Source organism: Saccostrea cucullata, unplaced genomic scaffold (genome assembly GCF_032062105.1).
Source record: "Saccostrea cucullata isolate Sc308-1 unplaced genomic scaffold, CSIRO_AGI_Scuc_v1 ctg6659, whole genome shotgun sequence".
Lineage (NCBI taxonomy): Eukaryota > Metazoa > Mollusca > Bivalvia > Ostreida > Ostreidae > Saccostrea > Saccostrea cuccullata.
In genome coordinates this window covers 24,479-50,715 of record NW_026918895.1, presented here as the reverse complement: position 1 = coordinate 50,715, position 26,237 = coordinate 24,479, and the positions used below count along the sequence as shown (strand labels likewise).

At 35.1% G+C, this 26,237-nt stretch overlaps 2 protein-coding genes across 4 annotated transcripts in view; one reads left to right on the top strand and one right to left on the bottom strand.

Annotated features, from left to right (window-relative positions):
• LOC134274668 (uncharacterized) overlaps nt 1–2,577 on the top strand; it is a 55,907-nt gene extending 53,330 nt beyond the window's left edge. The window contains exon 23 of the mRNA XM_062756929.1: nt 976–2,577. Coding sequence (XP_062612913.1) covers nt 976–1,187 — 212 coding nt within the window. The 3' untranslated portion in view covers nt 1,188–2,577. The remainder of the gene's footprint in view (nt 1–975) is intronic.
• Nucleotides 2,578–19,601: 17,024 nt separating this feature from the next.
• LOC134274689 (uncharacterized) lies at nt 19,602–24,273 on the bottom strand. 3 transcript variants are annotated; one of them, XR_009993681.1, is made up of 2 exons: nt 22,478–24,273; nt 19,602–21,062 (listed from the first exon to the last, which is right to left on the bottom strand). XR_009993681.1 is itself a non-coding variant. In XM_062756953.1 (2 exons), the coding sequence occupies exon 1, from the start codon at nt 24,135–24,137 to the stop codon at nt 23,349–23,351; it is 789 nt and encodes a 262-aa protein (XP_062612937.1). In that variant the 5' UTR covers nt 24,138–24,273; the 3' UTR covers nt 19,602–21,058; nt 23,325–23,348. The 3 variants fall into 3 exon arrangements, 2 of the variants coding, with proteins under 2 accessions (XP_062612937.1, XP_062612933.1); XM_062756953.1 differs by having other exon boundaries at nt 19,602–21,058; nt 23,325–24,273; XM_062756949.1 differs by having other exon boundaries at nt 23,330–24,273.
• Nucleotides 24,274–26,237: the final 1,964 nt, after the last annotated feature.

Sequence of the window (26,237 nt, the reverse complement as noted above, 5' to 3'; positions counted from 1 at the left end):
TCGAGATAATTGACACTTTGAAAGGGATGTTTGTTGTGAAAACAGGGTGGCGGATGGAGTATATATGATAAGAGCCAATTTTGGCCCCGTAAAAAATCAACATTTTAGAATGACATTCAGATATGTTTAATTGAAATTTATTTTGTAGAAGAGATTATATTAGAAATATTTCCAATATATTTTTCACATTTATATGCACTCACTAGCTGTAAATGACATTAGAAATAATGCTATTTTTGCTATTTAGCAAAAAAGCTAAAAATATGCCTTTTTCTTGATGTTTTTTCTTATGGGAAACATAGAGCGTAGTGTAGAACATACATAATTTTTCTGTCACTAATTAGTATTGAAAAGATACATCTTTGGTAAAAATATAAATCTTGTTCTAGGCTGCGCTCTATATTTCTGGGAGAAAAACTGCTTGAAAATAAGCAGATTTATACAAAATATGCTAAAATGGCGGGAAAACGTGATTTTTATGATGTCATATTTCTAAAATAATAGCATTTTGATCAAAATAAAAATGGCCATTAAAGGTCGCATATATATCTGTACAAATTAAAGCTATATATAAAGTTAAATTAAATTAATCATTTTAAGGGGCCAATTGAGACACTTAACATATATCGCTCTTTTTATCATTATTCATAAATATTTGTAGCTTTGATACTGTAAGGTTGAGGTACATCAAAGTTCAATCCCTGTTAGCTGATGCCTCTGCCTGGTGTTCCAAATATAGGTCACACTAACAGTGTTGTGCAGTTTATCAGAAGAGCAATTCTGGACTGTAGGGCCTCTACCTTGTTTTACTTTAAATTTACTCTTCACAATATACAATGTACAGTAGATCACTTGCATATTTCATTCTTTTCATTGGAGGACCATCAATCAATCATGCTTTGCTCAGAATTGTTGACTGACCTTTTAAATTCTGATACAAACAACTCTTCTTTGAAACTTTGACTATATTTTTAGCTGATAGAGTGAAGTGGACCAGCAGGGAGCTGGAAGAGGTTAGAGAATATTTCAGTAGCTACTTAGACGGGTCCTCTGCAAGGAAATGCCCAGGAAGGGAGGAATGTAAAGAAAGTATTCGCAAGAGTAAAGAGAAGAATGGTGTTTTGCAAAGAAGAAAGTGGGAGACTATTAAGAAAAAAGTGTCCTACTTGATGCATTTTGAAAAATGAGCTTATAGATTATAAAGCATAGAGTCCGGTAGGATTTTGTTTGTATAAATAGTTTCAAGTATTAAGCTGATAGCTTTTGTTGTTAGATAGAACTGTCAAATCAGTCTTATTATACCCCCGCTCCGAAGGAGAGGGGGGTATACTGTTTTACCCTTGTGTGTCTGTCCGTCCGTCCGTGTGTCCGTGTAGCTGTGTGTCCGTCCATAACAAATTTTCGTCGCAGTTTTCTCAGAAACTACTCATCACAGATGCTTGAAATTTTAACACAATCTTCTCTGAGGCATGCCATACATTAGGATACATTTTTGTTTAAATCCGATGTCAACTTCCTGTTTGTTTGTACGTCTGTCCGATTCATACATTACAAATTTTCGTCACAGTTTTCTCAGCAACTACTCATCGCAGATGCTTGAAATTTTAACACGGTATTCTCTGAGGCATGCCATACGTTGGGATACATTTTTGTTAAAATCTTATATCAACTTCCTGTTTTTCTGTGTATCTGTCCATTTCATCCATAACAAATTTTCGTCGCAGTTTTCTCAGCAACTACTCATTACAGATGCTTGAAATTTTAAAACAATCTTCTCTGAGGCATGCCATACGTTGGGATACATTTTTGTTAAAATCTGATGTCAACTTCCTGTTTGTTTGTACGTCTGTCCGATTCATACATAACAAATTTTTGTCGCAGTTTTCTCAGCAACTACTCATTGCAGATGCTTGAAATTTTAACACAATCTTTTTCCTAGGCATGCCATATGGTTGAATTCATTTTTATTCATATTTGATGTCAACTTCCTGTTTGTCTGTGGGTCTGTCCGTTTCATACATAACACATTTTTGTCCCAGTTTTCTCAGCAACTACTTATTGTAGATGCTTGTTTTCTTGGCAACTACTTATCGCAGATGCTTGAAATTTTAACACAAAATCCAATGTCAACTTCCTGTTTGTCTGTGTTTCTCGTTTACTATTAATAGCAGATGCTTAATTTTAGTACACTCTTTGTTGAGGCATGCCATATGGTGGGATTAATTTTGAAATGAATCTGATGTCAACTTCAAATTTTTCTGTGCATCTGCCTGTAATTAAACTTGTGTAAATTAGCATAATAGTTGTTTATTTACATCAGAGCGGGGGTATTACTAGTGAGCATTGGCTCACAGATTTACAGTCTCATTTTAACAGTATTCTTATTTAGGAATTCCTTTTCCAATTCCATAATATCTATGAAAAACTCTAACATGTACTGTTGTAATCTGTTAAGGAAAAAAATGGTGGTGTAAAGTTGAACTCTGTACTTTTGAGATGAAACCAAATTTTGTTTTAATTTTGTGTGTGTGTTTGAAAAGACATATTTCTTATGTTATCACTTAAAAGCAAATCTTAAGCTTCAATAAAAGAAATAGTTAAAGTTAACAGAATCTTTTTTTATCTTTAATTTGATTCAAAATGCAGTTAATTCATGCATAGTGTCCATGAATAATGGAAATACATACTGTCTGTTTTATGTGTGGTCTGACTTTGTGTCAAAGGGTAATGGGTTACACATTGTCTGTGTTTTATGTGGTCAGACTGTGTCCATGGGTAATGGGTTACACATTGTTTGTTATGCCCTGCCATGAATATGGCCGGGGCATATAGTGTTTGTCATGTCCGACTTCCGTCCTTCCATCTGTCCTTCCTTCTTACTTTAGTTTAAGCTCTGTTCAAAGCTGAGTTTCAAGAAACTATCCAAGATATTTTTATCAAACTTCAGATGCTGATAGATATTGATGAGAGCTATGCAACTGCATCAACATTTTTTGACCTTGACGTTTCCTTTGACCTTGACCTCACTTTTCTTAAATTAGAGTTTAGCTCAGATTTAAAGATACCATTCAAGTTACTGTAATCAAACTTCATATGTTGATACATTCTGATGTATGCTATTCAACTGCATCAACATTTTTGACCTTGACCTTTCCTTGGACCTTGTTTGTGTCCATGAACAATTGGTAACACATTATCTGTGTTATATGTGGTCAGAGTTTGTGTCAATGATTGATGGGTAACATATTGTTCATGTTTTAGTTGGTCAGAGTTTGTGTCCATAAACAATGGGTAACATATGTGGTCAGAGTTTGTGTCCATGGGTAATGGGTTACACATTGTCTGTGTTTTATGTGGTCACAGTTTGTGTCCATGGCTAATGAGTTGCACATTGTCTGTGTTTTATGTGGTCAGAGTTTATTTCCATGAACAATGGGTTACATATTGTCTCTGTTTTATGTGGTCAGAGTTTGTGTCCATGTGTAATGAAATATACATTTTTTGTTTTTTATGTGGTCAGAGTTTGTGTTGATGAACAATTGGTAACACATTATCTGTGTTATATGTGGTCAGAGTTTGTGTCAATGAATGATACGTTACATATTGTTCATGTTTTATGTGGTCAGAGTTTGTGTCCATGAACAATGGGTAACATATGTGGTCAGAGTTTGTGTCCATGGGTAATGGGTTACACATTGTCTGTGTTTTATTTGGTCAGAGTTTGTGTCCAAGGGTAATGGGTTACACATTGTCTATGTTTTATGTAGTCAGAGTTTGTGTCCTTGCGTAAATTGTAACGTTTGTGTCCATAAACAATGGGTTACATACTCTCTGTGTTTTATGTGGTCAGAGTTTGTGTCCATGAACAATGGGGTAACATACTGTCTGTGTTTTATGTGGTCTGAGTTTGTGTAAAAGTAAAGAATAATGGGTTGCACAATGTCTATGTTTTATGTGGTCAGAGTTTGTGTCTATTTGTAATGGATTATACATTGTCTTTGTTTTATGAGATCAGAATTTGTGTCCATGAACAATGGGTTACATATTGTCTGTGTTTTATGTGGTCAGAGTTTGTGTCCATGTGTAATGAAATTAACATTTTCTGTGTTTTATGTGGACAGAGTTTGTGTCCAAGAACAATAGGTAACACATTATCTGTGTTATATGTGGTCAGATGTTGTATCAATGGACGATGTATAACATATTGTTCATGTTTTATGTGGTCAGAGTTTTTGTCCATGAAGAATGGGTTACACATCGTCTGTGTTTTATGTGGTCAGAGTTTGTGTCCATGAACAATGGGTTACATATTGTCTGTGTTTTATGTAGTCAGAGTTTGATTCCAAGAACAATGGGTTACACATTGTCTGTGTTTTATGTGGTAAGAGTTTGTGTCCGTAAACAAACGGTTACATATTGTCTGTGTTTTATGTGGTCAGAGTTTGTGTCCATAAACAAACGGTTACATATTGTCTGTGTTTTATGTAGTCCGAGTTTGTGTCCATTGGTGATGGGTTATACATTGTGTAGGTTTTATGTAGTCAGAGTTTGTGTGCAAGAACAATGGGTAACATATTTTCTACGTTTTATGTAGTCAGAGTTTTTGTCCATGAAGAATGGGTTACACATTGTCTGTGTTTTATGTGGTCAGGGTTTGTGTCCATGAACAATGGGTTATACATTGTCTATGTTTTATCTGGTCAAAGTTTGTGTCCAAGAACAATGGGTTATACGAGGGTTGTCCGTAAAGTTCGTGGACAACATTGATAATTGCTGATAAACCTTGATAAAATATATGAAACTATTATTTTTACTAAATTCATGTTTCATTTTATTAATATGCAAGTTTTCAACAAAAACAAAGCACAAATAGTCATATTTTTATCAGATACAAAAAAGACACACACTCATCCGGAGCACTAAAACGAAAATCCTTGACGTTACTGACATCAAAAGCTTAATACGAGTACATGTAACTTTTTTCAACATAGTCACTTTTAACTCAATACATTTCTTATGTCGCTTTATCCAGTCATAAAAATGTGCACAAAATGTTTAGGTTTCATATGTAAAATTTAATATAAAAATAATATTTAACAATGCCCGTGTCATTACTTGCAATCATCCTACCTCTATCCGCGTAAAACGACAATATGTAAGGAAATACGACAAAGTCACATTACGAAATTAACTTTTTACAGCACCGCAGTCTCGGAATGATGGTTTTCCTTCACGCATGTCATCCTGTAATCTGTTCCTTCCGTCTGAAAATTTTATTTTCAACTAAATACTTATGAACTGCTTTCTATACCATATTTTCCTGACTGTTTACAGCATTTAGGGGTCTCTGTTGGTGTTTTTCCGATGTCTACGCAGAATTTTATCACTGCTCACTGCTCCGCCTATTCCGAAAACGTCCCTTTTTCGAACAAAGCCGATCTTGTCTTAATACATTCTAACCTAGATTTCTCAGCCACTTCTGAACTCTGAACATTCAAATTTTGCAGGTTTGTAGTTATAACTTTTGTCAACCTCGTAATGTAAAAGCAATCCGAATATCCACAGAATTTTACAAAATAAAAATGAAATTTATAAAGTGATATTTAACTTTTTAATTAAAATTTTGCGGTGCTCCGGGTCACCATCCCAAGTCTGATAATGAAGCCATTATTATAATTATTAATTTGAAATTGAATATTATTTTACATTTTGTAACTGATATTTAGTAAAGGATTGTAAATATGTAAATAATAAATATCAATGACACCATCTTTCTTTAAATTTGAGCTTGTCCTCGAACTTTACGGACAACCCTCGTACATTGTTTGTGTTTTATGTGGTCAGAGTTTGTGTCCATAAGTAATGGGTTATACATTGTTTGTGTTTTATGTGGTCAGGGTTTGTGTCCATGAACAATGGGTAACATATTGTCTGTGTCACAAACATATTGTCACAAACTTTATGTGGTCAGAGTTTGTGTCCATGAGTAATTGGTTATACATTGTCTATGTTTTATCTGGTCAAACTTTGTGTCCAAGAACAATAGGTTATACATTGTTTGTGTTTTATGTGGTCAGAGTTTGTGTCCAAGAACAATGGGTTATACATTGTTTGTGTTTTATGTGGTCAGAGTTTGTGTCCAAGAACAATGGGTTATACATTGTTTGTGTTTTATGTGGTCAGAGTTTGTGTCCAAGAACAATAGGTTATACATTGTTTGTGTTTTATGTGGTCAGAGTTTGTGTCCAAGAACAATAGGTTATACATTGTTTGTGTTTTATGTGGTCAGAGTTTGTGTCCAAGAACAATGGGTTATACATTGTTTGTGTTTTATGTGGTCAGGGTTTGTGTCCAAGAACAATGGGTAACATATTGTCTATGTTTTATGTGGTCAGAGTTTGTGTCCATGAACAAATGGTAACACATTATCTATGTTTTATCTGGTCAAAGTTTTTGTCCAAGAACAATAGGTTATACATTGTTTGTGTTTTGTCTGGTCAGAGTTTGTGTCCATGAACAATGGGTAACATACTCTCGGTGTTTTATGTAGTCAGAGTTTGTGTCCATGAGTAATGGGTTATACATTGTGTTTTATGTGGTCAGGGTTTGTGTCCAAGAACAATGGGTAACATATTGTCTATGTTTTATGTAGTCAGAGTTTGTGTCCATGAGTAATGGGTTATACGAGGGCCGTTCAAAAATTACGCGGACTTGTTGCAGAGAAGAAATATTTGACGACATAATCGGGCAAAATTTCACAAATAATGTAAAAGAATCTTTACTTATATGGTCTTCAAAATTTCACATTGAAATGTTGTAAATTGGTATTAATTTTGAGTAATTTTCAGGACATACCATTAAGTCACGGCGCAGCAAAATCTTCGACGTCTCAAGCATTATAAAAAATATGTGATTTAGCTTTCATTTTCTCAACCTTTTTCCCTTGCGTACATGTATAGTTTGAGTTACCTTATCTATTCAACATCAAAACACCATTTCTTGTAAAGCTTAAAATCTATTAAACAAGTAAAGAATATTCTTTTTTTTTTATTTAAAACCAAAAACTACTTATGAGATATAATGTGATATTGGTGACTCTCAATCACGTTCTTTACAGTCCGGATAAAGTTAACTTTTCGTCTATAATATTCTTCCCGTCCTCCCGTATAGCCTTTTTACAGAGGTCTAACTGTCTAAAATTTCAATTTGATATTTGTGGGCGAATGTCACGAGCAGCCTAGTTTACTACATGTTTTATTATGCATATTTTGGATCTATGCTGCCGATATCTCGAGCATTACACATATTTTAACAAAAGTGTGGTGCGCCGTCAATTCAGGAGACGTCATTTTCACAGTCGTTTTCACGGGAATCGCATTAGAGAAAAATCACTATATTTCTATTAGTACTTCAAATATTACGTCCGAAATCTAAATACATAATAATAGAACAATTTAAAGGTACATTTGAGAAAATTGTTGAAAAATATCGCGAATTTTAGAAAATCAATGAGTTAAATTTTTGAATTCGCATGCTTTTGCTTCAATTTTTTTGTCGTGCGCCGTACCTCTTCATCAACGATATTATCATACCGATAATTTTAGTAGAATGTTTTTAAATACAGAATTTTTGCCCAAAATTTATTGGAATCTTTACGATACATATTTCTGTGAAATTTTATAACTATATGACATCTGTAAGAGTAAATAACAGCACAGTCCGCGTAATTTTTGAACGGCCCTCGTACATTGTTTGTGTTTTATCTGGTCAAAGTTTGTGTCCAAGAACAATAGGTTATACATTGTTTGTGTTTTATGTGGTCAGAGTATGTGTCCATATGTAATGGGTTATACATTGTGTTTTATGTGGTCAGGGTTTGTGTCCAAGAACAATGGTTTACACATCGTCTGTGTTTTATGTGGTCAGAGTTTGTTTCCATATGTAATGGGTTATACATTGTTCGTGTTTTATGTGGTCAGGGTTTGTGTCCAAGAACAATGGGTAACATATTGTCTATGTTTTATGTGGTCAGAGTTTGTGTCCATGAACAATTAGTAACACATTATCTATGTTTTATGTGGTCAGAGTTTCTGTCCATGGGTAATGGCTTATACATTGTCTATATTTTATGTAGTCAGAGTTTGTGTCCAAGAACAATGCGTTACATATTGTCTGTGTTTTATGTGGTCAGAGTTTTTGTCCAAGGGTAATGGCTTACACATTGTCTGGGTTTTTTGAGATAGGAGTTTTTGTCCATGAACAATGGGTTACATATTGTCTAGGTTTGATGTGGTTAGAGTTTGTGTCCATGAACAATTGGTAACATATTGTCTGTGTTTTATGTGGTCAGATTTTTTGTCCATGAACAATGGGTTACATATTGTCTATGTATTATGTGGTCAGAGTTTGTGTCCATGGGTAATGGGTTACACATTATCTGTGTTTTGTGTGGTCAGAGTTTGTGTCCAAGAACAATGGGTTACATATTGTCTATGTATATGTGGTCAGATTTTGTGTCCATGATCAATGGGTTACACAGTGTCTATGTTTTATGTAGTCAGAGTTTTGTCCATGAAAAATGACTTATAAATTGTCTATGTTTTATGTAGTCAGAGTCTGTGTCCAAGAACAATGGGTAACATATTGTCTGTGTTTTATGTGGTCAGAGTTTGTGTCCATGAACAATGGGTTACATATTGTCTGTGTTTTATGTGGTCACAGTTTGTGTCCATATGTAATGGGTTATACATTGTTTGTTTTTTATGTGGTCAGGGTTTGTGTCCAAGAACAATGGGTAACATATTCTCTATGTTTTATGTGGTCAGAGTTTGTGTCCATGAACAATTGGTAACACATTATCTATGTTTTATCTGGTCAAAGTTTTTGTCCAAGGGAAATGGGTTACACATTGTCTGTGTTTTATGTGGTCAGAGTTTATGTCCATAAACAATAGGTTACATATTGTCTATGTTTTATGTAGTCAGAGTTTGTGTTTCAGATATTGTCTGTTTTTTATGTGGTCAGAGTTTGTGTCCATTGGTGATGGATTAAACATTGTGTATGTTTTATGTAGTCAGAGTTTGTGTCCAAGAACAATGCGTTATATATTGTCTGTGTTTTATGTGGTCAGAGTTTTTGTCCAAGGGTAATGGGTTACACATTGTCTGGGTTTTTTGAGATCAGAGTTTATGTCCATGAACAATTGGTAACATATTGTCTGTGTTTTATGAGTTTGTGTCCATGGGTAATGGGTTACACATTGTCTGTGTTTTATGTGGTCAGAGTTTGTGTCCATGAACAATGCGTTACACATTGTCTGTGTTTTATGTGGTCAGAGTTTGTGTCCATATGTAATGGGTTATACATTATTTGTGTTTTATTTGGTCAGGGTTTGTGTCCAAGAACAATGGGTTATGCATTGTTTGTGTTTTATGTGGTCAGGGTTTTGTCCAAGAACAATGGGTAACATATTGTCTATGTTTTATGTGGTCAGAGTTTGTGTCCATGAACAATGGGTAACATACTGTCTGTGTTTTATGTGGTCTGAGTTTGTGTCCATGAACAATGGGTAACATACAGTCTGTTTTTTATGTAGTCAGAGTTTGTGTCCATGAGTAATGGATTATACATTGTTTATGTTTTATCTGGTCAATGTTTGTGTCCAAGAACAATGGGTTATACATCGTCTGTGTTTTATGTGGTCAGAGTTTGTTTCCATATGTAATGGGTTATACATTGTTTGTGTTTTATGTGGTCAGGGTTTGTGTCCAAGAACAATGGGTAACATATTGTCTATGTTTTATGTGGTCAGAGTTTGTGTCCATGGGTAATGGCTTATACATTGTCTATATTTTATGTAGTCAGAGTTTGTGTCCAAGAACAATGCATTATATATTGTCTATGTTTTATGTGGTCAGAGTTTTTGTCCAAGGGTAATGGGTTACACATTGTCTTATGTCCATGAACAATTGGTAACATATTGTCTGTGTTTCATGTGGTCAGAGTTTGTGTCCATGGGTAATGGGTTACACATTGTCTGTGTTTTATGTGGTCAGAGTTTGTGTCCAAGACCAATGGGTTACATATTGTCTGTTTTTTATGTGGTCAGAGTTTGTGTCCATGGGTAATGGGTTACACATTGTCAATATTTTATGTAGTCAGAGTTTGTGTCCAAGAACAATGCGTTACATATTGTCTGTGTTTTATGTGGTCAGAGTTTGTGTCCATATGTAATGGATTATACATTATTTGTGTTTTATGTGGTCAGGGATTTTGTCCAAGAACAATGGGTAACATATTGTCTATGTTTTATGTTGTCAGAGTTTATGTCCATGAACATTTAGTAACACATTATCTATGTTTTATGTGGTTAGAGTTTCTTTCCATGGGTAATGGCTTATACATTGTCTATATTTTATGTAGTCAGAGTTTGTGTCCAAGAACAATGCGCTACATATTGTCTGTGTTTTATGTGGTCAGAGTTTTTGTCAAAGGGTAATGGGGTACACATTGTCTGGGTTTTTTGAGATCAGAGTTTGTCCATGAACAATGGGTTACATATTGTCTGTGTTTTATGTGGTCAGAGTTTGTGTCCATGGGTAATGGGTTACACATTGTCTGTGTTTTATGTGGTCAGAGATTTGTCTAAGAGTAATTGGTTACATTATGTGGTCAGAGTTTTTGTCCATGAACAATGGCTAATATACTGTCTGTATTTTACGTGGTCAGAGTTTGTGTCCATGAGTAATGGGTTATACATTGTCTATGTTTCATGTGGTCAGAGTTTTTCTCAATAAACAATGAGTTACATATTGTCTGTGTTTTATGTGGTCAGAGTTTGTGTCCATGGGTAATGGGTTACACATGGTTTGTGTTTTATGTGGTCAGAGTTTTTGTCCATGAAGAATGGGTTACATGTCATCTGTGTTTTATGTGGTCAGAGTTTGTGTCCATGAACAATGGGTAACATACTGTCTTTGTTTTATGTGGTCAGAGTTTGTGTCCATGAACAATGGGTAACATATTGCCTATGTTTTATGTGGTCAGAGTTTTTGTCCATGAAGAATGGGTTACATATTGTTTGTGTTTTATGTGGTAAAAGTTTTTGTCCAGGAACAATGGGTAACATATTGCCTATGTTTTATGTGGTCACAGTTTGTGTCCACGCGTAATGGGTTACACATTGTTTGTGTTTTATGTGGTCAGAGTTTTGTCCAAGAACAATGGATTACATATTGTCTGTGTTTTATGTGGTCAGGGTTGGTGTCCAAATGTAATGGGTTACACATTGTTTTTGTTTTATGTGCTCAGACGTTTTAGCTATGGGTAATGGGTTACACATTTTTTGTGTTTTATGTGGTCAGAGTTTTGTCCAAGAACGATGGGTTAGATATTGTCTATGTTTTATGTGGTCAGAGTTTGTGTCCATGAACAATGGGTTACATATTGTCTGTGTTTTATGTGGTCACAGTTTGTGTCCATATGTAATGGGTTATACATTGTTTGTTTTTTATGTGGTCAGGGTTTGTGTCCAAGAACAATGGGTTATACATTGTTTGTGTTTTATGTGGTCACAGTTTGTGTCCAAGAACAATGGGTTATACATTGTTTGTGTTTTATGTGGTCAGAGTTTGTGTCCAAGAACAATGGCTTATACATTGTGTTTTATATGGTCAGAGTTTTTGTCCAAGGGAAATGGGTTACACATTGTCTGTTTTTTATGTGGTCAGAGTTTATGTCCATTGGTGATGGGTTATACATTGTGTATGTTTTATGTGGTCAGAGTTTGTGTCCATTGGTGATGGGTTAAACATTGTGTATGTTTTATGTAGTCAGAGTTTGTGTCCAAGAACAATGCGTTATATATTGTCTGTGTTTTATGTGGTCAGAGGTTTTGTCCAAGGGTAATGGGTTACACATTGTCTGGGTTTTTTGAGATCAGAGTTTATGTCCATGAACAATTGATAACATATTGTCTGTGTTTCATGTGGTCAGAGTTTGTGTCCATGGGTAATGGGTTACACATTGTCTGTGTTTTATGTGGTCAGAGTTTGTGTCCATGAACAGTGCGTTACACATTGTCTGTGTTTTATGTGGTCAGAGTTTGTGTCCATATGTAATGGATTATACATTATTTGTGTTTTATTTGGTCAGGGTTTGTGTCCAAGAACAATGGGTTATGCATTGTTTGTGTTTTATGTGGTCAGGGTTTTTGTCCAAGAACAATGGGTAACATATTGTCTATGTTTTATGTGGTCAGAGTTTGTGTCCATGAACAATGGGTAACATACTGTCTGTGTTTTATGTGGTCTGAGTTTGTGTCCATGAACAATGGGTAACATATAGTCTGTTTTTTATGTAGTCAGAGTTTGTGTCCATGAGTAATGGATTATACATTGTTTATGTTTTATCTGGTCAAAGTTTGTGTCCAAGAACAATGGGTTACACATCGTCTGTGTTTTATGTGGTCAGAGTTTGTTTCCATATGTAATGGGTTATACATTGTTTGTGTTTTATGTGGTCAGGGTTTGTGTCCAAGAACAATGGGTAACATATTGTCTATGTTTTATGTGGTCAGAGTTTGTGTCCATGGGTAATGGCTTATACATTGTCTATATTTTATGTAGTCAGAGTTTGTGTCCAAGAACAATGCGTTATATATTGTCTGTGTTTTATGTGGTCAGAGTTTTTGTCCAAGGGTAATGGGTTACACATTGTCTTATGTCCATGAACAATTGGTAACATATTGTCTGTGTTTCATGTGGTCAGAGTTTGTGTCCATGGGTAATGGGTTACATATTGTCTGTGTTTTATGTGGTCAGAGTTTGTGTCCAAGACCAATGGGTTACATATTGTCTGTTTTTTATGTGGTCAGAGTTTGTGTCCATGGGTAATGGGTTACACATTGTCAATATTTTATGTAGTCAGAGTTTGTGTCCAAGAACAATGCGTTACATATTGTCTGTGTTTTATGTGGTCAGAGTTTGTGTCCATATGTAATGGATTATACATTATTTGTGTTTTATGTGGTCAGGGATTTTGTCCAAGAACAATGGGTAACATATTGTCTATGTTTTATGTGGTCAGAGTTTATGTCCATGAACATTTAGTAACACATTATCTATGTTTTATGTGGTTAGAGTTTCTTTCCATGGGTAATGGCTTATACATTGTCTATATTTTATGTAGTCAGAGTTTGTGTCCAAGAACAATGCGTTACATATTGTCTGTGTTTTATGTGGTCAGAGTTTTTGTCAAAGGGTAATGGGGTACACATTGTCTGGGTTTTTTGTAGTCAGAGTTTATGTCCATGAACAATGGGTTACATATTGTCTGTGTTTTATGTGGTCAGAGTTTGTGTCAATGGGTAATGGGTCCATATACATTGTCTATGTTTTATGTGGTCAGAGTTTATGTCCATGAACAATGGGTTACATATTGTCTGTGTTTTATGTGTGTTTTATGTGTCATATATTCAAGTAATGTTGGGTTATACATTGTCTATGTTTTATGTGGTCAGAGTTTGTGTCCATAAACAATGGGTAACATATTGTCTAATGTTTTATGTGGTCATTTTTGTCCATGAACAATGGGCAATATACTATCTGTGTTTTATGTGGTCAGAGTTTGTGTCCATGAGTAATGGGTTATACATTGTCTATGTTTCATGTGGTCAGAGTTTTTCTCAATAAACAATGAGTTACAAATTGTCTGTGTTTTATGTGGTCAGAGTTTGTGTCCATGGGTAATGGGTTACACATTGTTTGTGTTTTATGTGGTCAGAGTTTTTGTCCATGAAGAATGGGTTACATGTCATCTGTGTTTTATGTGGTCAGAGTTTGTGTCCATGAACAATGGGTAACATACTGTCTTTGTTTTATGTGGTCAGAGTTTGTGTCCATGAACAATGGGTAACATATTGCCTATGTTTTATGTGGTCAGAGTTTTTGTCCATGAAGAATGGGTTACATATTGTTTGTGTTTTATGTGGTAAAAGTTTTTGTCCAGGAACAATGGGTAACATATTGCCTATGTTTTATGTGGTCACAGTTTGTGTCCACGCGTAATGGGTTACACATTGTTTGTGTTTTATGTGGTCAGAGTTTGTTTCCATATGTAATGGGTTATACATTGTTTGTGTTTTATGTGGTCAGGGTTTGTGTCCAAGAACAATGGGTAACATATTGTCTATGTTTTATGTGGTCAGAGTTTGTGTCCATGGGTAATGGCTTATACATTGTCTATATTTTATGTAGTCAGAGTTTGTGTCCAAGAACAATGCGTTATATATTGTCTGTGTTTTATGTGGTCAGAGTTTTTGTCCAAGGGTAATGGGTTACACATTGTCTTATGTCCATGAACAATTGGTAACATATTGTCTGTGTTTCATGTGGTCAGAGTTTGTGTCCATGGGTAATGGGTTACACATTGTCTGTGTTTTATGTGGTCAGAGTTTGTGTCCAAGACCAATGGGTTACATATTGTCTGTTTTTTATGTGGTCAGAGTTTGTGTCCATGGGTAATGGGTTACACATTGTCAATATTTTATGTAGTCAGAGTTTGTGTCCAAGAACAATGCGTTACATATTGTCTGTGTTTTATGTGGTCAGAGTTTGTGTCCATATGTAATGGATTATACATTATTTGTGTTTTATGTGGTCAGGGATTTTGTCCAAGAACAATGGGTAACATATTGTCTATGTTTTATGTGGTCAGAGTTTATGTCCATGAACATTTAGTAACACATTATCTATGTTTTATGTGGTTAGAGTTTCTTTCCATGGGTAATGGCTTATACATTGTCTATATTTTATGTAGTCAGAGTTTGTGTCCAAGAACAATGCGTTACATATTGTCTGTGTTTTATGTGGTCAGAGTTTTTGTCAAAGGGTAATGGGGTACACATTGTCTGGGTTTTTTGAGATCAGAGTTTATGTCCATGAACAATGGGTTACATATTGTCTGTGTTTTATGTGGTCAGAGTTTGTGTCCATGGGTAATGGGTTATACATTGTCTATGTTTTATGTGGTCAGAGTTTGTGTCCATAAACAATGGGTAACATATTGTCTAATGTTTTATGTGGTCGGAGTTTTTGTCCATGAACAATGGCTTATATACTGTCTGTATTTTATGTGGTCAGAGTTTGTGTCCATGAGTAATGGGTTATACATTGTCTATGTTTCATGTGGTCAGAGTTTTTCTCAATAAACAATGAGTTACAAATTGTCTGTGTTTTATGTGGTCAGAGTTTGTGTCCATGGGTAATGGGTTACACATTGTTTGTGTTTTATGTGGTCAGAGTTTTTGTCCATGAAGAATGGGTTACATGTCATCTGTGTTTTATGTGGTCAGAGTTTGTGTCCATGAACAATGGGTAACATACTGTCTTTGTTTTATGTGGTCAGAGTTTGTGTCCATGAACAATGGGTAACATATTGCCTATGTTTTATGTGGTCAGAGTTTTTGTCCATGAAGAATGGGTTACATATTGTTTGTGTTTTATGTGGTAAAAGTTTTTGTCCAGGAACAATGGGTAACATATTGCCTATGTTTTATGTGGTCACAGTTTGTGTCCACGCGTAATGGGTTACACATTGTTTGTGTTTTATGTGGTCAGAGTTTTGTCCAAGAACAATGGATTACATATTGTCTGTGTTTTATGTGGTCAGGGTTGGTGTCCAAATGTAATGGGTTACACATTGTTTTTGTTTTATGTGCTCAGACTTTTTAGCTATGGGTAATGGGTTACACATTTTTTGTGTTTTATGTGGTCAGAGTTTTGTCCAAGAACAATGGGTTACATATTGTCTATGTTTTATGTTGTCACAGTTTGTGTCCACGCGTAATGGGTTACACATTGTTTGTGTTTTATGTGGTCAGAGTTTTGTCCAAGAACAATGGGTTACATATTCTCTATGTTTTATGTGGTCAGAGTTTGTGTCCATTTGTAATGGGTTTCACATTGTCTGTGTTTTATGTGGTCAGAGTTTATGTCCATGAACAATGGGTTGTATATTGTCTGTGTTCCATTTGGTCAGAGTTTGTGTCCAAGAACAATGGGCTACACATTCTCTGTGTTTTATGTGGTCAGAGTTTTTCTCCATGAACATTGGGTAACATATTGTCTATGTTTTATGTGGTCAGAGTTTTTGTCCATGAAGAATGGGTTACATATTGTCTGTGTTTTATGTGGTCAGAGTTTGTGTCCATGAACAATGGGTAACATATTGTCTATGTTTTATGTGGTCATAGGTTTTGTCAATGGACATTGGGTTACATATTGTCTGTGTTTTATGTTGTTAGAGTTTGTGTCCATGAATAATTGGTAACATATTTTCTACGTTTTATTTGGTAAGAGTTTGTGTCCAAGGGTAATTAGTTTCACATTGACTTTTTATAGCCTTGGGTAATGGGTAACACATTGTCTGTGTTTTATGTGGTGAGAGTTTGTGTCCATTGGCAATTTGTTACACATTGTGTTTTATGACATCAGAGTTCGTGTCCATGAACAATGGGTAACATTCTGTTTGTATTTTATGTAGTCAGAGTAGTCAGAGTTTGTGTCCATTTGTAATGGCTTATACATTGTCTGTGTTTTATGTGCTCATGGTTTTGTCCAAGAACAAATGGTTATACATTGTATGTGTATTTTGTGGTTGGGGTTTGTGTCCATGGGTAATGGGTTACACATTATCTGTCTTTCTTGTGGTCAGAGTTTTTGTCCATGAACAATGCGTTATATATTGTCTGTGTTTTATGTGGTCAGAGTTTTGTCCAAGAACAACGGGTTACATATTGTCTACGTTTTATGTGGTCAGAGTTTGTGTCCATGGGTAATGGGTTACACATTGTCTGTGTTTTATGTAATTAGAATTTCTGTCCATGAACAATGGGTTACATATTTCTATGTTTTATGTGGTCAGAGATTGGGTAATGGGTAACACATTGTCTGGGTTTGATGTGGTCAGAGTTTGTGTCCATGGGCAATTTGTTACACATTGTGTTTTATGACATCAGAGTTTGTGTCCATGAACAATGGGTAACATACTGTTTGTATTTTATGTAGTCAGAGTTTGTGTCCATGGGTAATGGGTTACACATTGTCTGTATTTTATGAGATCAGGGATTGTGTCCAAGAACAACGCGTTACATATTGTCTATGTTTTATGTGATCAGAGTTTTTTCCATGAACAATGGGTAACATATTGTCTATGTTTTATTTTGTCAGAGTTTGTGTCCATGAACAATGGGTAACATATTGTCTATGTTTTATTTGGTCAGAGTTTGTGTCCATGAACAATGGCCGGTAACATATTGTCTATGTTTTATTTGGTCAGAGTTTGTGTCCATGAACAATGGGTAACATATTGTCTTTGTTTTATTTGGTCAGTGTTTGTGTCCATGAACAATGGGTAACATATTGTCTATGTTTTATTTGGTCAGAGTTTGTGTCCATGAACAATGGCCGGTAACATATTGTCTATGTTTTATTTGGTCAGAGTTTGTGTCCATGAACAATGGGTAACATATTGTCTTTGTTTTATTTGGTCAGTGTTTGTGTCCATGAACAATGGGTAACATATTGTCTATGTTTTATTTGGTCAGAGTTTGTGTCCATGAACAATTGGTAACATATTGTCTAAGTTTTATTTGGTCAGTGTTTGTGTCCATGAACAATGGGTAACATATTGTCTATGTTTTATCTGGTCAGAGTTTGTGTCCATGAACAATGGGTAACATATTGTCTATGATTTATTTGGTCAGAGTTTGTGTCCATGAACAATGGGTAACATATTGTCTCTGTTTTATTTGGTCAGTGTTTGTGTCCATGAACAATGGGTTACATATTGTCTATGTTTTATGTGCTCAGACTTTTTAGCCATGGGTAATGGGTTATGCATAGTTTGTGTTTTATATGGTCAGAGTTGTGTCCATGAACAATGGGTAACGTATTGTCTGTGGTTTATGTAGTGAGAGTTTTTGTCCTTGGGTAATGAGGTTACACATTGTCTGTGTTTTATGTGGTCAGAGTTTTGTGAGTGTGAGTAATGGTTTATACATTGTTTATGTTTTATGTGGTCAGAAATTTTGTCCATGAACAATGTGTTACATATTGTCTGTGTTTTATGTGGTCATAGTTTTGTCCAAAAACAACGGGTTACATATTGTCTACGTTTTATGTGGTCAGAGTTTGTGTCCATGGGTAATGTGTTACACATTGTCTGTGTTTAATGTGGTCAGAGTTTTGTCCAAGAACAATGGGTTACATTATGTGGTCAGATTTTTTGTCCATGGGTAATGGGTTACCCCTTGTCTGTGTTTTATGTGGTCAGAGTTTATGTCCATGAACAATGGGTTGTATATTGTCTGTGTTCCATTTGGTCAGAGTTTGTGTCCAAGAACAATGGGTTACACATTCTCTGTGTTTTATGTGGCCAGAGTTTGGGTCCATGAACATTGGGTAACATATTGTCTTTGTTTTATGTGGTCAGAGTTTTTGTCCATGAAGAATGGGTTACATATTGTCTGTGTTTTATGTGGTCAGAGTTTGTGTCCATGAACAATGGGTAACATACTGTCTGTGTTTTATGTGGTCAGAGTTTTTGTCCATGAACAATGGGTTACACATTGTTTGTGTTTTATGTGGTCATAGGTTTTGTCAATGGACGTTGGGTTACATATTGTCTGTGTTTTTGTTGTTAGAGTTTGTGTCCATGAACAATGGGTAACATATTGTCTACGTTTTATTTGGTAAGAGTTTGTGTCCAAGGGTAATTGGTTTCACAATGTCTTTGTTTTATGTGCTCAGACTTTTTATTGCCTTGGGTAATAGGTTACACATTGTCTGTGTTTTATGTGGTCAGACTTTTTAGCCATTGGTAATGGTTTACACATTGTCTGTGTTTTATGTGCTCAGAGTTTGTGTCCATGAACAATGGGTAACATACTGTTTGTATTTTATGTAGTCAGAGTTTGTGTCCATTTGTAATGGGTTATACATTGTCTGTGTTTTATGTGCTCATGGTTTTTGTCCAAGAACAAATGGTTATACATTGTATGTGTATTTTGTGGTTAGAGTTTGTGTCCATGGGTAATGGGTTACACATTATCTGTCTTTCTTGTGGTCAGAGTTTTATGTCCATGAACAATGTGTTACATATTGTCTGTGTTTTATGTGGTCAGAGTTTGTGTCCATGGGTAATGTGTTTTACAATGTCTATGTTTTATGTAATTAGAGTTTCTGTCCATGAACAATGGGTTACATATTTCTATGTTTTATGTGGTCAGAGAACAGTGGGTTGAATATTGTCTGTGTTTTATGTGGTCAGAGTTTTTGTCCATGAAGAATTGGTAATTTGTTACACATTGTCTGTGTGGGTAATGGGTAACATATTGTCTATGTTTTATGTGGTCCGAGTTTGTGTCCAAGCGTACGCGGGTATGTTAAGGCTACACTCAAGGTGTGTTCAGCATATTGATCGCTCGTGGACACTGTCACTCGCGAGAAAAACCTGTTTATATTCTCCCTCACTTTGTTCGTCCGAATATAAATTAATTCTATTCTAAGTAATAACAAGAAAGACCATTTTAGGAGTGCTACTCGCTATAACCTTTAATCAATTGTCAATCAAATTTATGATATTTATTTACACATATTCTTCAGTCAACTAAGCATGCATAAATCAGTATTTCGACAGACAATAAATCTTTTTCGTGAAATTCATTATTTGGCGTGAATATACGTGAATCGAGGTTATAGCGAGAGTCGATAAAGAATGCGTATGACCCAGTGTATTTATAGTTACCTAGTCACGTGATCTATGAGTATTTTTAGCAAGTAAACAACGAAATGAATTTTATTTATATTCTCCCTCACTTTGTTCGTCCGAATATAAATTAATTCTATTCTAAGTAATAACAAGAAAGACCATTTTAGGAGTGCTACTCGCTATAACCTCGAGACAAAGGGCAGATGTTTTATGAAATTTATGATTATTTATTTATTTTAATCATATACATTTACACTGAAATCATTAATAAGTTTGTTTTCTTATATTCCCAAATTTAGAGAAACAGAAGTTTGTGTTTTAACATTATCCTTGATATATCCGTCTTTCGCAAAATCTGTGCGCCATCTGCCGTGCTCTTTAATCAACCTGTCGGACACACAATTGTTAGATGCCGCAGTGGCGCCCCCACTTCTCAAACTGTGTAGACAAAATGCTTTACTGTCCACGCCAATCTGTGACAATGCTTCTCGAAAAATTTCCCTGGCTCTAGTATACGACAATGGACGATTTTGTGAAACTAACTTGTACTTTCCTAGTGATTTAAAGTATCTGACGGATCTAAAAACGTATTCATCAGAATCAACACTCAAACTTGCCAAGTCAATATAGTTTAAAAGCCATCTCACTGGACACGTTGATGAACCTGTCTTTGAAACAATTACGTTGTTGCCTCTTCTGTAGACGTCTGTCTTTCCACATTCAATATTCAAAATGATATATGTATCGTGAAATTTTAGATTTGACATTCTTTAATTAGCAAGCTCACTGTACCGCAGAAAACCCGCAAAACACAATAACACCATTGCACAAATCCTGACATTGAATAAATTTGAAAGATCTGCACCAAATTTTTTCACAATCTGCTGTAAATGCTCTACTGTTATAGGCTCTTTTTTCGTAGTTGGTTTTCCGAGTATTCTCTTTGCTCCTTCTGTCATCATATGAATTAATTTATCATCACACGGATTTTTCTTTAAATTGAATTCATGAAACCACTTGATGCTGTAAAGATGTGCACAAAATACAGAAAAAGACACACTTTGTTGAACAAAACCACTTAAATAAACTGCTACGGAAGGCACTGATGCTGGAAGATAAGAACACTTATTTTTAATACACCATTCTCTGAACTTTTTAAAATACACTTCATACTTCTTATTTGTAGATGTAGATTTACTACTTTTAACGATATTCAGAATATGCTGACTGCTGCCTTCGAACGTTTTATTCAGTTCTGCAAATTGATGAACATCAGTCCAAGAAGTACCTTTCTAAAATGAGAAAAGCAAATCTTTTAATTTAAATAAATGTCCTTAATTAAACTATATATCTCCACTTTTTCTACAAATGCCTTAAATTACATATGTGTCTAAATATACAAGTATCACCACAACACCGTAAAATTAATGAATTTTCTGCTCATGCTGCACTGCTCCCTGACAAATACGTATTCATTTTCTTGTATTTTTTACACATTATCAAACACATCATCTCTTATTCTCTTAAACATTCTGGAACCACTGGAACCATTCACTGGAACTGCTGGAACAAAACTCTGCTAACTACTTATCTGCTTCTTTCAACTACTTAGTATAATCCGAATAATCAATGCGTAATATTAGCACATTACTTATGAATGGTGACTGAGCAAAAACACTTTCTTTATCAGAACCGCTCACGAAAAACTTGCTTGGATGTTTAAATTCTATTACATCTTTCACAAATTCGTTAAATTTCTGTTCACAAAAATCCCAAACCATTGGCCAAAATAATGCCGATTTCCATTTTGGTGCAATCAAAATACCCTTTGCTCTACAAATGTACATATGATTTAATACTCTGGGAATCAAATGTACAGGAGGCACAATCCAGTTATTTTCATTTGACCAATCAAATGCAAAGGCATCTACTCCATACGTTCCTGGAACCCAAAATCTGGAATTAAACTTATCTAATTTTTTGTTTTTATTATTTGCAAATCTGTCGAATGTTATCGGTCCCCATTTCTTGTCATACAACTCAAAGATACAGTCTGAAACTGACCAGTCGTCAAAATCAAAAATTCTACTCAGATAGTCTGCTTGTATATTTAAAGCTCTCGGTATCCATTCCAGCTCAATTACAATGCAATTATTTATACATATTTGATAAATATTCATGGCAAGATTTTGCAACTCTTCGTTCATGCTACCTACTTGACATACATGTACCACATTCTGATTGTCAGTATAAATTTTCACCAACTTACCATTTAGTTGCTTTTTCAAACTATCCAGTATAAATTCTACTGATTTTAATTCCCTCCATGTGGAACTCTTACATCTTTCTAACTCTGTGAACATATCATGCACAATATCTAAAATATTTCCCTCTATAAAACCTGCGCTTGCATATGTACTTGCGTCAGAAAATATTATGCGTTCTGGTGTTTTCTGTACAGAATTCAAAACTAAATTTGGCAACGTCTTACAATTTTTATACCAAAATTCTAATTCTGACTTTACATCGTTAGAAATTTCAAAAAATGCATCCCAAGTTTTCCTATGACAAATCATCATACACATTTTTCTCGACATCAATTGACAGATATTCCCTAATGCTGGCATAAGTGATATGATCTTACCTAGAATTGATGCAAGATTTCGTGCTGTCGTACGCTTCAGAACTAAAACTGCATTTATCTTACTATTTTTTCTATCTTACTTGTTGGCACCTGGATAACACCAGATTCTAAATTCCATGTAAAACCTAACCAGTCCAATATCTGAGATGGAGAAAAAACAGATTTTTCATAATTTGGAAGAAAACCTGCTTGCAATAGCGTAGAATGTACAGATTCTGCCATATGTATGCATTTTTCTTTTGTATCACACGCTCACCCATCGTCTAGATACACAATAATCGGAAAACTCTGAGCTCTCCAATAATTCACTAATGTTCGTACAATTTTTGTGAAAATATGCCCGGCCGAAGATAAACCGAATGGTAAAACTGTAAAAACGAAATATCTGTGGGCACCGTCCATATACCATGAAAAACCAAGAAATTTTTGATGTTCTGAATGTATGTTAACATGATGATATTCTGAACGTAAATCAAATTTGAACATATAATAACCCTTCTTAGCATATTGCTTCGCTTCCTTAACGCCCTCAAATTTTATTCTCTGTTTTAAGACATATTCATTCACATGCCTTAGATCTAAAACTAGTCTTTGTTTCCTAGAATCACTTACCGATACTGTCAATGGGTTGACAACATATGGCTTTTCTGAAACCTCTGAAATACACTTGCTGTCAAGTAATTCTCTTATAGCTTTTTCTACAAACTCAGAGTTGTCAAAGGCTGATTTGTTATTCTTAAGACATACAGAAGTAGGATCTTGTATAAAAGGAATAACATAACCATACTTTACTGTACTTAAAACTAACTCTGATGGATTTAATGTATTTTCCCAAAATTTTGCATTATTTTTCAATCTGTTCTTTACTACTTTATCTTTATTCATGAATTCATAATTTTTGCCCAAATACTCAACTTGTTCTGTCTCCAAGTCGTTATTCTGCACTGGTACTGGTGGCTGTTGCTGGGGTGTTAGGTTTTCCTCTTGAGAGAATGGGTTTAAATGGACAGAATTTTGCGATGTGCCCTGGCCTCTTGCAATAGAAACACAACCCGTCGTTGTACTGTGTGGCGTTCTGCGCTGTGTTTTGAGTGTACATGTCGGTTCTCTGTCCAAAGTTCTGGCTGAAGCCACGAAAAAAGGCTCTGGGATTGAATCCTCCTCTAGAAGCTCCTCTGCTGTAAGGCTTGTTGAAATGAGTCCTCTTTCTGGATGCCCTTATGACCGCTGAACGCAATTTTGTAGCATCCTCACCGTTGTCAGCTAAGGGGTCGTCCAAATACTCCTGGACCGTATCCCAGCCATGGCGGTCTGCTATTTTGAGTATCTTATTGCGCTGATTAATAGTAGCAATCTCAGATTTAATAACAGATTCAATATCTTCTTTATTCTCAGACTTCAACAAAAGTTCAATTTTTTGTAAAGCAGCAATGCGGTCAGAATTAAAGTTAAATTGAATTTTAGTTCCTTCTTGTTTAAATTCAAATTTTGAAGGTTGGCAAGCTTGTGTATCAACGTTTGAACCATTTTTTGGAATTGTACTCACATTAGTACTTGCTGAAGATTCCGTGCCTTTTCGTAATTCTCCCAGTATTTCAGCTTTTTGGCGTTCAAGAGCTTTATTTAATGACGAGTTAAATAGTGAAACAGCATCTGCTGTAGACATATCTGTTTCGTTCATATTTTCCTGTAACATTTCTTCTTCAAGGCGGTCCGTTTCCATGCTCGTGATTCTCGATTTAACGTGAATCGAGGTTATAGCGAGAGTCGATAAAGAATGCGTATGACCCAGTGTATTTATAGTTACCTAGTCACGTGATCTATGAGTATTTTTAGCAAGTAAACAACGAAATGAATTTTATCTACTGAACGGACGCGAGCGCTCGTTTTTATTTAATATGGCGGACGTTTACACTGAAATTCTGTAATGATTTTTAAAAGATTAATCGCTGTACGGCTATTACCGGAATGCATGATCGAAGGATATTTCAATTTTAGATGCTTTGTTTACCATTACAACGAACCGAAAGTTGATTAACACCGAAGTTGACTCGAATACAAGGGGAAAATCAAAGTACTGAAAGTACTTCTAGGAGTTGAACATTGTAATGTGAAAGATTTAACAGGAAGTAAAGGAGCTATAATGTCGGAACATTTTTTCATGCTTTAGATACAAGTCAACTATTGCAGATTTGATAGAGATACAACATCAAACATAAGAAATAATTTCAAAAACATTTGAATAACGAAGATCATGGGCCACAATACTCACCTGAGTAACATTATTGACTTTAACCGTATTGTTCTTATTCAGATTTTCAAAAACTTTTACCACTTAATTGTGATTAAATTCTTTTAACTTTTCAATCGGCGATCTTAAAAAGTTATTACAAATTGATCTTACAGGACAAATATTTTTTTTCATAAACACAAACAGAGTTCAGCGTATCTAAATGCAATTTGCTTAATAGGTTAAATTGACTATCGAGGATATAATTACCCATGCCAACACGTTTAAAAGATGTGATAGAATTGCAACAAGTGACGAAATGACCGCCTATTACAGTGTCAATAAGGCTGTTGGGGGAGGATTTTAGTGGCCGCTGGCCGCGTTACACAGGTGGCCGTTTATTCCAGTTAAAAGTTTTATATAGGAAAAATCACCGGGGGGAACTGAAAGTGGCCGCTGATCGCGAGTGGCCGTTGATTTCGGGTGGCCGCTAAGACAAGTTTTGACTGTATTCCCATGCAGGGACGAAGCATCGTTTTTGAAAGGGGGGCCTCGAAAATTCTAACTCGAAAATTCTATTTTTTGGGTTTTGGGATAGGTTTCAAACTTCTTTCAGTATCAAATTTTACTCATACACTACTACATCACCCCTATTTGAATATTCTGCAACAAACAGTAGGGGGACGGACTGTCAATGAACATTTCCTCCCCCCTACCCTATGCTACGTGCCTGTCATGAAAAAAATGTGTCAGCATAAATTAATATGGCGATATCAAGCTCTGAGGGGTCTCTAAATCTACACAATATTAATAACATTGTTTTGCAGTTATGAAGATTTTTTCCTGTACACATACATTAACTTAAATCCCAATTTATTTAATTCATTAAATATACCAAATTAATTTTTAGCCAATTCTAACATAGAATCCATATAATATAAGAGTGCAGAAAATTAACTGGAGAAATAAGAAATATGCAGCTTACGTCATTTGAATTTCCATCTGTTACAATCAGAATGTTTAATGAGAGACAATGAAATGGTCGGGTACAATTCAACACGGACGTCCGAGAAAACACTGGAATGAAATTCTAGTTTGAAATTCATTTTCAATCCACCTGAGCTGTTTTCAAACCTAAAGTGTGAATGTATGATCCGAAAGACAAATAATTTCAATTCCCAAATACATGTACATGTTGTTTGACATTCATATTTATATGAGTACTTTAGCATAAAATTTTAAGGATACGTAAAAGTAAAAGAAGACAGAGATTACTTTTTCAGGGGACGACCATTTCATTCTAGAAGGGGAAGGGGGGGGGGCTCAAAAATTGTCGAGTCAGATCATGTCTCCACATGATAGAATATATTTATTTCTAGGATGACAAAGCTTCTTTTGTCTTTACTGAAAACTGTTTGACAAACAAAAGCAGGGAGGGGATGTCAATTTAAAAGAAAATTTTCATATTTATTCCAAGATCGTTCAGCCCCCTCCCTCCCAGCACACACATTCACATACCAAACAGAAATCAAATATTTGTCCCTTTATATTTCTTTAAATACACTGGACAGAAAATTCTGATTTATATAAGTT